The 13,387-nt window shown below is 36.5% G+C and overlaps 1 protein-coding gene across 1 annotated transcript in view; it reads left to right on the top strand.

Annotated features, from left to right (window-relative positions):
• Positions 1-28: 28 nt before the first annotated feature.
• AASDHPPT (aminoadipate-semialdehyde dehydrogenase-phosphopantetheinyl transferase) overlaps positions 29-13,387 on the top strand; it is a 25,005-nt gene continuing 11,646 nt past the window's right edge. The window contains exons 1-4 of the mRNA XM_017815949.1: positions 29-189; positions 1,028-1,253; positions 12,457-12,578; positions 13,279-13,386. Coding sequence (XP_017671438.1) covers positions 46-189; positions 1,028-1,253; positions 12,457-12,578; positions 13,279-13,386 — 600 coding nt within the window. The 5' untranslated portion in view covers positions 29-45. The remainder of the gene's footprint in view (positions 190-1,027; positions 1,254-12,456; positions 12,579-13,278; position 13,387) is intronic.

Genomic DNA, 13,387 nt, shown 5'->3' with positions numbered 1-13,387 from the left:
GGGTGGGCCGTGGCGGGGCCGGGTGCGCCGGGGCCGTGAAGGGCCATGGGCAGCGTGCGCTGGGCTTTCCCGTGCGGGGCCTGGCGCCCCCGCCGCCGTGAGTGGCTGCTGGCCGCGCAGCTGGTGCAGCCCGAGGAGAAGGACCGCATCGGCCAGTTTGTCTTTGCTCGCGATGCCAAAGCCGCCTTGGTACATGGGGGCACGGGGACGCGGCTGTCTCTGCAGATTGGGCATTGCCCAGATGTCTGACTTCTCGTAGGAAAATGTGCTCTACAAGGGCATTTCGGGGAAGTAATGCATCGTAAAGTACAAAGCGTGATGCGTAAAGTATGCAGCTCTGCTTCGCCGCGGAGCAAAAAGAGATGTTTGCAGTCTGCTCTCAGTAGTTACTGTGAAAGACTTCACGAGCTCTGTGTCGGGGTGTCAAGTTAGGAGACAAAATCAGCGTACCCTGGGAGACTGTACCTAAGACAGCAGTGTAGTGTGTAAGAGAATAAAGCTATTCTACACGGTTCAGGTTTTAAATCTCGCATCAGGATGTGTTAGTGATACAGACCTGCTAATTTGTGTGTAAGAAGTTACCCATCACTTTCAGCTGCTCAGTATTTCATTTAGTGCCGAAGTAATGGAGTGGCTGTACTGCAAGGAAGATTTGAGACAATGTTACCGTTCAGGGTGGTGTAAAAATATTTATTTGTGCCATGAAGTATCCTAAGCAAGCAAACAAGGTAGGGAAAGCAACTGGTTTTGTGATTCTTCTAGGCTGGGACTGCTTTTGGGTCTTATGTTGCCTCTGTGCTAATAGTGATAATAAATGTGTTTGATACTCAGGTCTGGTGAACTCGTGCTTTGCAGACACAGGCTTTTATAAAAGGGGGAAATTTAAATTATTCAGCTAAAATACGCTCTTACTTTGTATCAGCAATAATAAAGCCATGTTTTTCAGGCAGGTGGTTTTCTAGCAACCAGGGATATTTTGCAGATAGCATAATAATTCTTTATGAATCACTTCCATTTTATTTCATAGGCTGGTCGCCTGCTGATGCGGAAATTAATTGCAGAAAAGATGTGCATACCTTGGAATGAAGTACACTTGCAAAGGACATCGAAAGGAAAACCTTTCCTGGCCAATACTGTAGTCAGTATCAATTCGAATTACAACTTCAATATCTCTCATCAAGGAGATTATGCAGTCCTTGCAGCTGAGCCTGAGCTTCAAGTGGGCATTGATATAATGAAGACTAATTTACCAGGTAATGCATTATTCTGACCAAAACAGATTCTGTAGTGTTTGAGTACTGAACATTTTCACATTTCCCAAAGAAGTAATCTGTCCTAGAAATTTAGTGTAATTAGAAAAGAGAGTGTGCATGTATTGTGTATTTGGTTTTTTTTAATTTTTATATGCATTCCTCATTGTTTATTTCTGTTATGACAAATATAAATCTATTTCCCATTTAGAAAAGCAGGACCCTGGAAAAGTAAAGTCATGAATTGTGCTATGATACTGGCAGGATCAGCATCTGCAGATATGTTAATTATGGATTTTCTGTCTCTTGGGTAGAAGCAGGGATGACTTTCTAAGTAGTGACAGTGGGAAAATTTTTTTTCATAGTAGAATCACCTGAAACTCCTTTTTTATTGCTATGCTATGAATATGTAACACTGACTTTACCAGTATTGTTTTCTCTGATAGTTCCACTGAGTGGTGCTCTTGTTCTGCAGTTGCTGAGTACATTAGATTTCAGAGGGTGAATCCACTATAAATCTCTTTCTCTGGAACAGCTACAAGGACAAAGATTTCCCTGTGTGCAAAGTACATTACAGTAGGTTTGTTTGGTTATTTTTCAAAAGGTTGTTTAAATACAAAGTACTTTATTTTGTGATGTTATCCAACAGAATCTTGATTGAGGTCTCCACTATTCTAGTTCTTGTATTCCTTTATTGCTCCACCAGTGAAGATGCAAAATCTGCAGTGCAGATATACAAGAGAGTATCATGCAGCTGAAAATTTTGAGAATTCTGCTATTTAATTGTGTGCTAGTATGTAACAAGGAGTCCTGGTGCACGTAAATATTTTATGTCACTACTTAATCCATGCTATCTGTTTTTGTTTAACTTGTGAACAATAAGAAGCCTCCTCTTTCCATATCACTTCTGCTTCATTATTAAAATCTGAAAAATGAAAGTACTAGAAGATGCAGACTTCTTCAAAGGTGAAGGTGGGCCATAAGAAAAACTATTCTTAGCACTGCAAATAGAGGCAGTTCTACAAAAGTTCCTCACCTTTTTTCAAGGTGATAAAAGTTTATCACTTTTTTCCTTTTATTCAGATACTGAACTAAATACTGTAGTGATGGTAGAAAATATCCTCTTTAGGTATTTAGCTTCCTTAGGTATTGTATGCTTTTGCCTTTTCATTATCTGGCACGTTATTGTTGTAGATTTAAATCAGTCTTTCAGTTTACTTGTTTTTGAATAATTACTGAGAACAGTGATTATTTTCTTCTCTTTAGATCAGTTGAAGAGGGACTCTTGAGTCATTTGGGAACAGGCACACTGTAGTACTGTAGGTTTATTAGTAGAAGTATTTGTGCACATTTTTGGCCAGAGAATTAATGCATGTGAAATTATTTTAAGCCTTTCACCAAAGGAAAGGAGAAGGATTCTCACAGTACTACTAATTCCTGTGGAAAAACTCAGCTTGTGTTTGATTTTTAACTTATGGAAAAGAAATTTTGCAACAAGTGTCAACAATGGTTTAAGTGGGATGTTGATTTACCAGTCACTTAAACTTTGCAAAGTAGAACATTTTCAGAGACTTAGGAAATAATTATAGCTTAATAAAAATTGCCTGGAGCACTTAAAAAAAGTTTGGATTCTTAGGTTCAAGAGCTTTCTTGCTGTGCAAGTGAATTTCTCTTCAGTAATGCAATTTTTTTAGCTTAGATGGATTGCAAAGGTAAATAAACGAACAATTCGTTCTCTATCTTTCATATTCAGCCTGCAATTTTTCTTACCTATCACATTATAGTTACTTTGATCTGGACATGTCTAATCTCAATGTTCTTCCAGAATTAAGTATTTTATGGCGATAAAAATCAACTTTTCTCATTAATATTTTGGTTTTATGTTAGGCTTTCATATTAAAAGACACAAAACAGTAAATTTTCTATATGTGAATTTTACAGAAAAATTCATTTGATCTAAAAATACTCCATGAAATGCTCTTTCAAGGAAGTAGTCTATTATGTGCAAACACCTGATTGACACTACTTTTCTCTGAGGCAAATGAGTATAAACAGAACTTGACTCATTCTTCTCTTTTCATTCTCATTATTTCATCATTGAGGTGAGATAATGCAAGAGATGATAGAGGTCCTCAAATGAGAGATGTGTCACACATGAATCGGGATATCTAAGTACCACACAAAGAAGCTAAATACCATGCTTCAGTCTAGCTAAGGGAGGAAAGCTGTCTCTCTCTCTGTCCAGACAGTTAAAAGCTTTATGCTGTTTATTTTGGTAGCCATAAGCTAAAGTGAGAGTTAGGCACACCTACATCATAGTTAACATACTTGGCATGTCTTTTAGGTAGCAGCCATGCTCAATTTTTTGAACTTGCAATGCTTTTTCAATTGCTACTTTTCAGTTTTTTCAATAGGAATTTCCTAACCTAGGAAGAAGTGCCAAAGCAGATTGTTCTTTGGAGTTCTTTTGCCCTTACCGTGCCTTAACTTTACCTTAAACCAAATTTTATCTGGTTTTGTTTTTATTGTTGTATTTCAGTAAATCTCATAGTGGCAATCAGCATCTAATATTTTGCTGCAAGACATAATCACCAAATTCTTAGTGAATGCTACAGCTTTAGATATCTAGATGCACTGTTTGGGATGAAGAAATTAACAAAGGATTCAGTTTAAATGTTAATTCTAATTGTTCAAAGAAGTCAGAATTTCTAAATATATAAGCGCATAATTTTTCGATGTGAAGGAGTGTTAAAACAGCTGATATTGTTGTGGAGCTAAAAGAATCATAGTGGTCATATGCACTTACACTGAGTAAACAGGGAGGCATTTCTTTGTTCTTGTTCTGTTTGAAACTGGGAAGAAACAGCCATCTTAAGCATACTCTTAAAGAATACCTATTATATTATAGCAGTTTCATTATTGTCCTTTATTTAGTCACATTTCTAACGCTGTTTTAACCTGAAATTGCGTCATTCTGTAATTAATGAGGCACCAATGCTTGATAAACTGTGAAAGAAAAATTTGTTATTCTGATTAAATCTCCTCTTTAAGGAAAAATAATCTTTTTTTTTCTGAAGAAACCATCTTAATCCTTTGTGAGTCTTTCTTTAATAACAAAACATAAAACCATTTGGATTAAAATATAAACAGATAGCAAAATGTGGAACAGTAAAAATTAACCTTTGTAGAGTATATATGTTTAAAATAAAGAATAAATTAGCAAGAAAGAAAGAAAAAAATTTAAAAATAGGTGATTTTAGTAAAAATAAAAGGTGGAACAAAGAGCAAATATAAGAATGTTTGTCTGATTGTTTTTGGGTTTTGGTGTTGTGGGGTTATTTTCCCTTCTGCACACTGAATTTAAAATAATCACAGTTTATTCCTTAGCTGGTCTTTTGGGAAATTAAGTTATACATTCACAATGAGGTGTTAAGTAGAATAGAATTTATTTTTTTAAGAGAACTAAAAGTACGTCTCAGCCTGCACTAGTGACAGTTAGCTTTGGCTTTCCAAATTAAGAAAGTCTAGCAGAAAAATGTGACATGAGGGCTAAAATTAAGTAATTACTATGTAGGTATTAAAAATGTGCTTTTTGAGGAGCTTTTTGCTAACGTACCCATTTCCAATAGCTTCAGCTCTACAGATACATATTTTGTTGCAAGAGTTGAAAAATAGAAAATGTCTTTGTTCTGTGTAGTCAAAAGCTTATTTGGATGTCGTCTCTGCAAGTATTACAGTTTGGAGCTCATATTGATATCAAGGTCGGGAGACAATGTTTTAGAGACAGACTTGAGATTTTTAAACTAATTTATGAGATTATAGAAACTTATCTTAAATATTTCACATCTTTCCTCAGTAACTGTAAAACAAATAGCCTCAGCTGCATTTCCATGATGTATTTCCTTCCTAAGAAAAATTCTGATTTTCAACAGGGCAAATGATTTTATATTTCCTCAATAAAGATGACAGGTTGCTGTTGTCACATCAGGCTTTCAGGAAAGTTTAGGACCAGGAGACTTCTACTACTTCCCTGAGTAGCTGTTTGCTTGCCATTTATTGGGTTGGTGCTGTGAATTCTAGGTGTTCATGGCTGTTATGTGCTATGTTGCATTTTAATGGAAAATCCAATTTTGTAGGGCATTAAAACATTATTACTTGTGCTGTCCGTTCATCAGACTTGTTGCGTTTTGTATTAAATATGTGTATCTTCCTTTTGTTCTTCCCTAGTAAAAACCAATTTAATAAAAGTAAAGCAAACACTTAGAGATAGTATCCACAAGACTAGACATAACTGATAGAGGTGAATGGACTATTGAAGTTCATCAGTTTTTCAGCTGTGGGCCATCCTCTGCTTTTGCCATGTTGCAGCACATTTATCTTCCTCTTATATCTTTGCTTATATAACCTTCTGGGTGGATAAAAGATGGCTCCTGCAGTGGCAAAGTTGCTTTGTGTGTTGGTAGGGGAAAGGATTGGGGGAACAGCTTGCCAGTGACTAGCTGACTGCTGTCTCTTCTCAGTGGAATGACCAAACAAAGCAAACCATGCTGGATTTAGCTGTCAAGTGGGACAGTCTTTCAGCTGCTGGCAAGCCAAACAAATGGGTTTATAAGATTTGGGGGGTTTGGTTTGGTTTGGTTTGTTTTTTTTAAAGAATGTGCTTAGTGGTCACTTTCACTGTTACTGATTGATTCCCAAATTTAAAACACTAATACCTTTTCTGTCATCTTGTGGGATTTTTTGGACTTTGTTTTGAAGGGGGAAATGGGGGAGGGATAGTATACAAACAGAGGTGGGGAAGTTTTAAGTGTGAAAATGATAAGGGACATTTTTACTTCATCTGGCAGTGAGATTTGTGTTCTGGGACAGGATTCTGTCCAGTGTCCCAGTTTCTGCCATTACAAGGAACTCTGTTGTTCAGTGGATTTATTACTGCAGTAGGATATCATGGTGTAGAAGGACATAGTCGTAGAATATGGGATTTCTCATCAGACTTCTTCAGAGAAACCAGCTCAGTTTGAATAAGCTTGTGCTTTCTAAGGTCGCACAGCCTTCCCAGGAGGGGAACAAACTGCATTAGTCAGATAAAGGTGGTGTTAGAAAGTGTGGATCATGTAGTAAAATTCATATGGAAGATGAAGATGACTTAGGTACTGAGAATTGGCTTTCCCCCTCCCAGTTTTGTTGAGTATAACATTTTGTATAACAAGTACCAAATGGATTCCAGTGCACCCTCACGTACTGTGGTGATACTGTTTTTTAAAAGATGAGACTGCTCTCCCTATAAGGACACTTTCACTGAAGCACCTACCTTTTCCTGCTTGATAAACTGAAAGGAAAATTTGATACTGTGATTAAATATATTTTTTTTTTGCTTTGTCTGTTTTTTTGGAATAATAAATTGTATTGAGTGGTAGGTTTTCTTTAAAATGTTCTGGTAGTACTACTATACTGTAAGGTTATAGATGCTCAGATATATATGTGGGAGCTCTTGCACTAGCAACGTTTTTGTTCTCTTTGAAGGAGTATCAGAAGATGTAGTTAGGAAAATGTTATGTTCCTAAATGTCTGTAACTTTTAAAGACATCTCAGCATGTTTGACTTTTTTGATTTTTCCAATTACATCTGTGGTTGGGTCCTCACAACTTGGTACATTTTTATGTTTATAGATTTTGGAATTTTGTGCATATTTTTAGTGTGATGCATCATAAGTGTTGGAAGGAAGAAGAGTTCCTGCTGTTCTGACAGTGAAATGATTGCTTTAACTGTTTGATAAGTTCTGTAATGGAAAACTCATTAAATGCCATTTTCATGGGGTAATTTACCTTTTTGCTGAAATATTCTGGCTACCCAGAGCTCTGTTAGCTGTGGAAAACCCTTAAGCAAGTAAAAGGTATAATCATTGACAAAGGCAAGTTAAGAATGGGTTTCTTATATTATTACTGCTCATTACTATTTTTGCTATTACTGTTTAGTTATAAGTACATTTCATTAAAAGAATTTGGGGTTCCTGAATTATCTTAGTGATTAAGACCCTGTGTATTTTAAACACTTTTATTTTCTCTACTCAGAAGTAAGCTAAAACCATGAGCTTGCACATGAGGTGTGTTTATGTCTGCAAGCTCTTCAATGGCAAGTATATATTACACTTGAATGTTTGGAATAGAAAGAACATGTAAAAGTATGCTGGAGTCTGAACGAAATTTGAGAGCATCTGACTTTTTTTTATGTATTTTCAGAACAAATGACAAAAAGCATAAATATGTTGCGGATCATACACTACTTGTCTGTAAATTGATCAGATATGAGGTATCCAGTTAACAGCTTGTGACTTTTCTTCATGGTTTTTTTATCCAAGTCATAGCTGTGTCAAAACAGTTATTTCTCCAGTGAAGTTTTGGAGGTAGGGGTATCTAAGCCATTATGACACTGTTTTCTTTGGTTTGGCATTGAGTATCAAGGCAGCTTGCTTAAACGTTCATCACTGCTGTTAGACTCCACTACAGTAATATGATTGAAACCTTAGCAGTTTCTCTAATATTGAAAAGACTTAATAAATCTAACTGCAGAGAAAATATCAAACATTATCAAATTATTTCAGTCTCTTTATGACCTTTCTGTTTTTTACAATCTGGGAAATGTTGAGTAATTCATAGGAAGCAATATCAAATTTTCAGCCATTTTAAAGTTAGTGCTGTTTCTCTGAGGTACACCAAGGTAGTACATGTCAATAGTTACATGACGAGAATGAATGTTTAACATACGTATCATTAGTAGAACTGCAGGATATTGGTAGGAAGTGTAGAGGTCAGAGAATATAAATCCAATTTCCAGTTCACAGTAAAGCTGCATGAGCTAGTAGGTTGAAAAAACATGCTTTGTTAATATTCTATCTGGTTCTTCTAAGTTAATGATTTAGCTACTTAATTATTTGCCCTGTGTTGTCAGTTTGAAACACCTCTACCAGGGTTAGTGGGTATTATAAGACAATTAGGGCTTGGGCATCTGTTGCAGAAAAAATGTTTTCTCTGTATCAGTTCACTTTGATTTCCTTTAGAGATAGTAAAATAAGATCAAATACGGCTTGTGTCTACACCAAAAGTACTGCCAGACCAGGAGTCCAGGGCTTGAAACATCCATCTGATACAGTTTGTTAGTTTGCAAGATTCATAGCTAGCCTGTGTGTTTCCTGTTGTTAAGTAGATTGATCTGTTCCTGCTTCAGATCTTCATCTTGCTAGGTAGTACGTGTCACACTGCCACTTTGCCTATTTGCCATCTGAAAGTAAAACAGGTATTGATTAGATATTAGTTCTTGGTCACTGACCTGTTTCTTCTATGCAGTTTGAGGCAGTGAGGAGGCTGTTAGCGTTCTGGGGGGTTGTACTGTATTTTTTGGTTTGAGTGCTTGTTTGGGTTTGTTTTTCTTTGTTTGGTTTTTCAGGGGGTTAGTGGATCAATGAAGTGGCAGTGGTAGCTTTTAGATCTAAATTTCCATAGTTTGGGATATAGATCACAGTATAAGCTAGATAGTTTTAACACTAACAATTTGAACCAATTGTGACCCAAACACTTTGAAAACTGTGAACCTGGTAAAAAACGAATTGGAGACAATCTACTCTTTTCACTATTTTTGAGACGGCATGTCATGATTTTAATAACTTCGGGTACAAGTTGGTACCCTGCCTTTAAATGCACATTGTATTACCAAAGCAGACCTATGATTGACCTGATGTTTGTTAACAGTGTAAACAAAATAGTATGAAGATTTCTATATTAGCCCCCTGAATAGCAATCTTTACTGTTAATAGCATCATAATTTACATGGATCTTATTTCTAATTGTCTTTTATCCTCCTACAAATGCAACTTGTTTGGCTTCTTTAGCAGGTAGAGAAATGGGGGAAATTACCCTGTATTTGTGTGCTATTTCTAAAGCACATACAAATACAGAACTAGAGAGCATAGTATGTTTTGTTACTTTTCACTCCTGCATCTTTTTAAAATCAGTCTTTTATATCTGATCTAAGGTTTTGCTGTTCTAAAAGGAAAATGCAAAGCAGATTTTTTTTGCCTGGTCTTTAAAAAAAATCGATAAAATACCTAGTTCTCATTGCAGTAGAAAAGATGACATTATGTATTCCAATGTAAATAGTTATTGCAAAAAATCCAAAACGCGCACACGTATACACACATATGAACATGCTCATTTATCTGTATATAGCATGTTTATTTTCCAGGCTTAATATTGGAGAGAAGAGGTGAAATACTCTGCTTGACAGGGCACTGGGTAACCCAGCATAAGGCTCTGGCTTTCAACAGAAGGTCAGACCAGGTGATTTCCAAAGACCTTTTTCAACCTAAATTTTCCTCATAATTCTGTGAATCTTTCTCTGATACTGAAGCGAAGATGGAGAAGTGGACTAGGCAGGCTGCAGTACTGCTAGTAATTTATGGAGAATAGTAGTCCAAGGTCCTCTGATCCATTCCTCAGAGCAAGGCAACTGTATTGCAGTAAGGAGACAGGAGGGGAGTGCACTGAAGGACAAAGTGGTGCCTGAGCTTTTCGGAAGAAGAATGTGACAAATGGCTGGAGTGGATGGGAAAGTACTATGTAAGTCTGAAAAAAGTGTCAAGAAGGGTAGCTGAACAGTTGAAGAAACCTTTCGAAAAAAGAAGTCAAATAATGAGGGGGGAAAAGAAACAGTAGCATATGGGCTTGATATACACTTAGTGTACTAAACAGTTCAAATCTCAAGTGTATTCACTATGCGTGATAAAGTTTAGATGGCAGGACTGACAATGCAGGAACCTTTATATGCCTCTGGGTGCTGAAGGTAGTGTGGATAGTCTTGGATGGTTTTCTCAGGTAGTGTGAATAGCCCTGGATTATTGAAAGCAGGAGAGCTCTGAAAGTGATGAAGGAGGAAAGGTACATCAGGACATTCTGGAATGTTTTATAGTTTGAATCACAAGAAGAGGCTGGAACCTTACCACTGTTGTCTTACATACTCCAGAAAAGAAGAGAATAGAAAAAAAAAAGTGGATTGTTTGGAGCAGGTATTAACACAGTTATTTGATTCTAAAATCACAATTATCGAGGCCATGTTAATGAGAACACAGCTGCATTGGGCAGGGCACATCTCCAGGATGAAGGACCACCGCCTCCCTAAGATCCTGCTTTATGGTGAACTTGCCACCGGCTGCTGCAAGAGAGGAGTCATGAAAAGAAGATACAAGGACTCCTTGAAACAACATCTCAGCCTTGGCCGTATTGATCACCATAACTGGTCTACTCTGGCCTCCAATCGGGAGGTCTGGAGGCACACCATCTATAATGCTGCTGATGCTTTTGAGAAAGCATGCAGGATCACCCTTGGGGAGAAAAGACAACGCAGAAAGAATCGTGCCTTGCAGAATTTACCATCTAAGGAGTCTTTCTGCTGTGCCTTTTGCAACCGGACGTGCCTGTCTCGTATTGGCCTTTTTAGCCACCAACGCACTCGCAACAAACGTGGGTAGAGCCCTTCCCAAATCTTCGTTCGCGAAGCCTAGCCATGATGATGATGATTCTAAAATGGGCCATATAAACACAGATGAAAGAAAATACATTTCTCCAAGTTCAACAAATTTTTTTGTGATTTTTCATTGTTTCAGGGAAGTGGGATTGTCTAAGTAGATGGATATGGCATTTGTCTTGGTAATTCATCAAAGCATACTTAGCATTTTGGTTACTTTTCTCTCTCCAGAGAGAAAAGTTAGTTCTGCCCTTAGATTGTTCTGAATCATTCCATTAGCTGACTACTGCAACTGTAAACAAAATTTTAGTCTTAAGATGTTTTCTTCACTTTATAAATGCAATTGAGAGCATCTCTGAAATGTCACTGCTATGTCTTGTGTGATGTCTTTGTCAGGTAACGCTTTGCGGTGTGATTTGGAAATTGTGAGAAAACCTGAATGTTCAGATCAATTATTACTGCTGTCAATACCTGTTTTTATTTAGTGCTTAGATATCTATAGAAGGCAACCACTTTATAGAGAAGGGTTAATACCCTTATCTTTGATTTAAGATGGCAAACATTAGTGTAGGGAAAGAAAGTGCCTTGCCAATAGTCAACTCACAGAATTACTGGCGCAGGTGTAATTAGAATCTGCCCCTTTTTTAAGCCATTATCTAGTGATGGGTTCTTAAAAGTAGTGTGGTATTAGGAGGGCTGGCTGTTTTTTAGATTAAATATGACTAATATTTTTTTTATAAGAAAATTGAAACAAATTTTTTGATAGGTTATGCAATAAGCGGAACTGTCTCTGTCCAGACTTTTGTTATCCCTACTAAAGAAAATAGATTGTTTTCTGCCATTGTCTCTTTAGCCTGCAGTAAGCTCAATTGGACAGATTGCATGGTATGCTAATTAATATAGGCTCTTGGGTGAGTAGCCAAGCATGTAATGAGGTCCATAACTTCCAGTGTATTATAGAAATGCCATTGATCAACATAACCTCACATTCTGTAGAGTCTTCTACACTAGTGGGGAAAAGTGAGATAGCCCCTGAGGAAGCTTAAATTTCATCTAAGGATTTGAAGGTTTAGTGATTTGAGGTTGGGTTTTTTAGGGGGGATTTTTCTTTTTCCTTGGTATATATCTTACTGTTATTATGGGCACTCCTCTACCCCCATTTTCCTTGTAGAATAATTCCAATCCAAAAGGCTTAATATGTATGTGATAACTTTGGGAGACTATATTCTACAAGTGCTTAAAAAAGGGTTTCTTTTGTATCACAGCATCCTAGGGCAGAAGGCAGAATTGATGAATTTTGACAAACAGCATGCTGTTTTATAAAATATTACTAGATCAAGTTGTCATGTGCCAGAGACTGTATATACTACTTTTGTAGCTAATATAATATTTTTATATATATGTAAAATCAGAACAGGTAACATACTTTGCTTTTTAGAGAATGCTGGAAATACATAATTGCACATTTTTATACAGCAATTCTGCTATTGAAATGTGTTTTTTTCGTACTATGTCCTGAAAAATCATCAGCTTGCTGCTTTGAGGCTATATAAATTCAAGTTGTAGAGCAGAGTTGGTTCATAAATTTTTTTCTTATGAGTTTTTTCTAGTGCAGTAACAAGAGGTAATCCATTTGCTTATTATTGCTACTCTATTAAAATTTCTGTAAATATTTCTATCTAATTTATAGGTAGTAGCTCAGTTCCAAATTTCTTTCACATCATGAAGCGACAGTTTACTGAGACAGAGTGGGATGTAATCAAGTCTATGAGTAATGAATGGATGCAGCTGGATATGTTTTATCGGCACTGGGTAAGACTATTTTCCCTATTTATACTCTGCAAACATGCACATTTTTTTATATAATTTATTATTTTCATCATAGTAAAAATGTTACTTTTTATAGTTGGAGAGAATCATAGAATGTTTTAGGTTGGAAAAGACCTCTAAGATCATCAAATCCACTGCTAAACCATGTCCCTAAATACCACCTCTACCCATCTTTTAAAGAACTCCAGGGATGATGACTCAACCACTTCTCTGAGCATCCTGTCCCAGTGCTTCAAAACCTATTGAGGGAAGAAGTTTTTCCTAATATCCAATCTAAGTCTCCTGGTGCTACCTGATACCATTTCATGTGAAGATAAAAATAATTTTGATATTTTAATGATTTTTTTTTTAATATCAGAATTACTTTGACAATCATAGTACAGTTGACATTTCTAGGATTTATTACTAATTTTAAATACATAGCTAGAACAAGGTAGAGGGTTCATATCTGTATGTGCCACTGGGTAATTCCAGTTTCATGTTTATTGTAATGCAGAAAGTTAGGCTGGGTATTAACAACGTTGATAACTTTTTCTCTTGATGATTGCATCAGTCTACCCTCACATTTAGAGTAGTACAAGTCTTAAATTTATTTTGTCTACCATTTGTAGTCAGAGGTAATGTTTATAGAACAGTTTGAAAACAGCCATTATGAATAAAATACACTTATTGTGTCTTTTAGGCCTTAAAGGAAAGCTTCTTAAAGGCTATTGGAGTTGGAATTGGCTTTAACTTGCAAAGAATTGAGTTTAATGTATCCCCATTGCAGCTGGAAGTAGGACAGGTGTATA

This window comes from Lepidothrix coronata, unplaced genomic scaffold, assembly GCF_001604755.1.
Source record: "Lepidothrix coronata isolate B3197 unplaced genomic scaffold, Lepidothrix_coronata-1.0 Scaffold53, whole genome shotgun sequence".
Lineage (NCBI taxonomy): Eukaryota > Metazoa > Chordata > Aves > Passeriformes > Pipridae > Lepidothrix > Lepidothrix coronata.
This window is presented reverse-complemented; position numbering and strand designations above follow the sequence as displayed.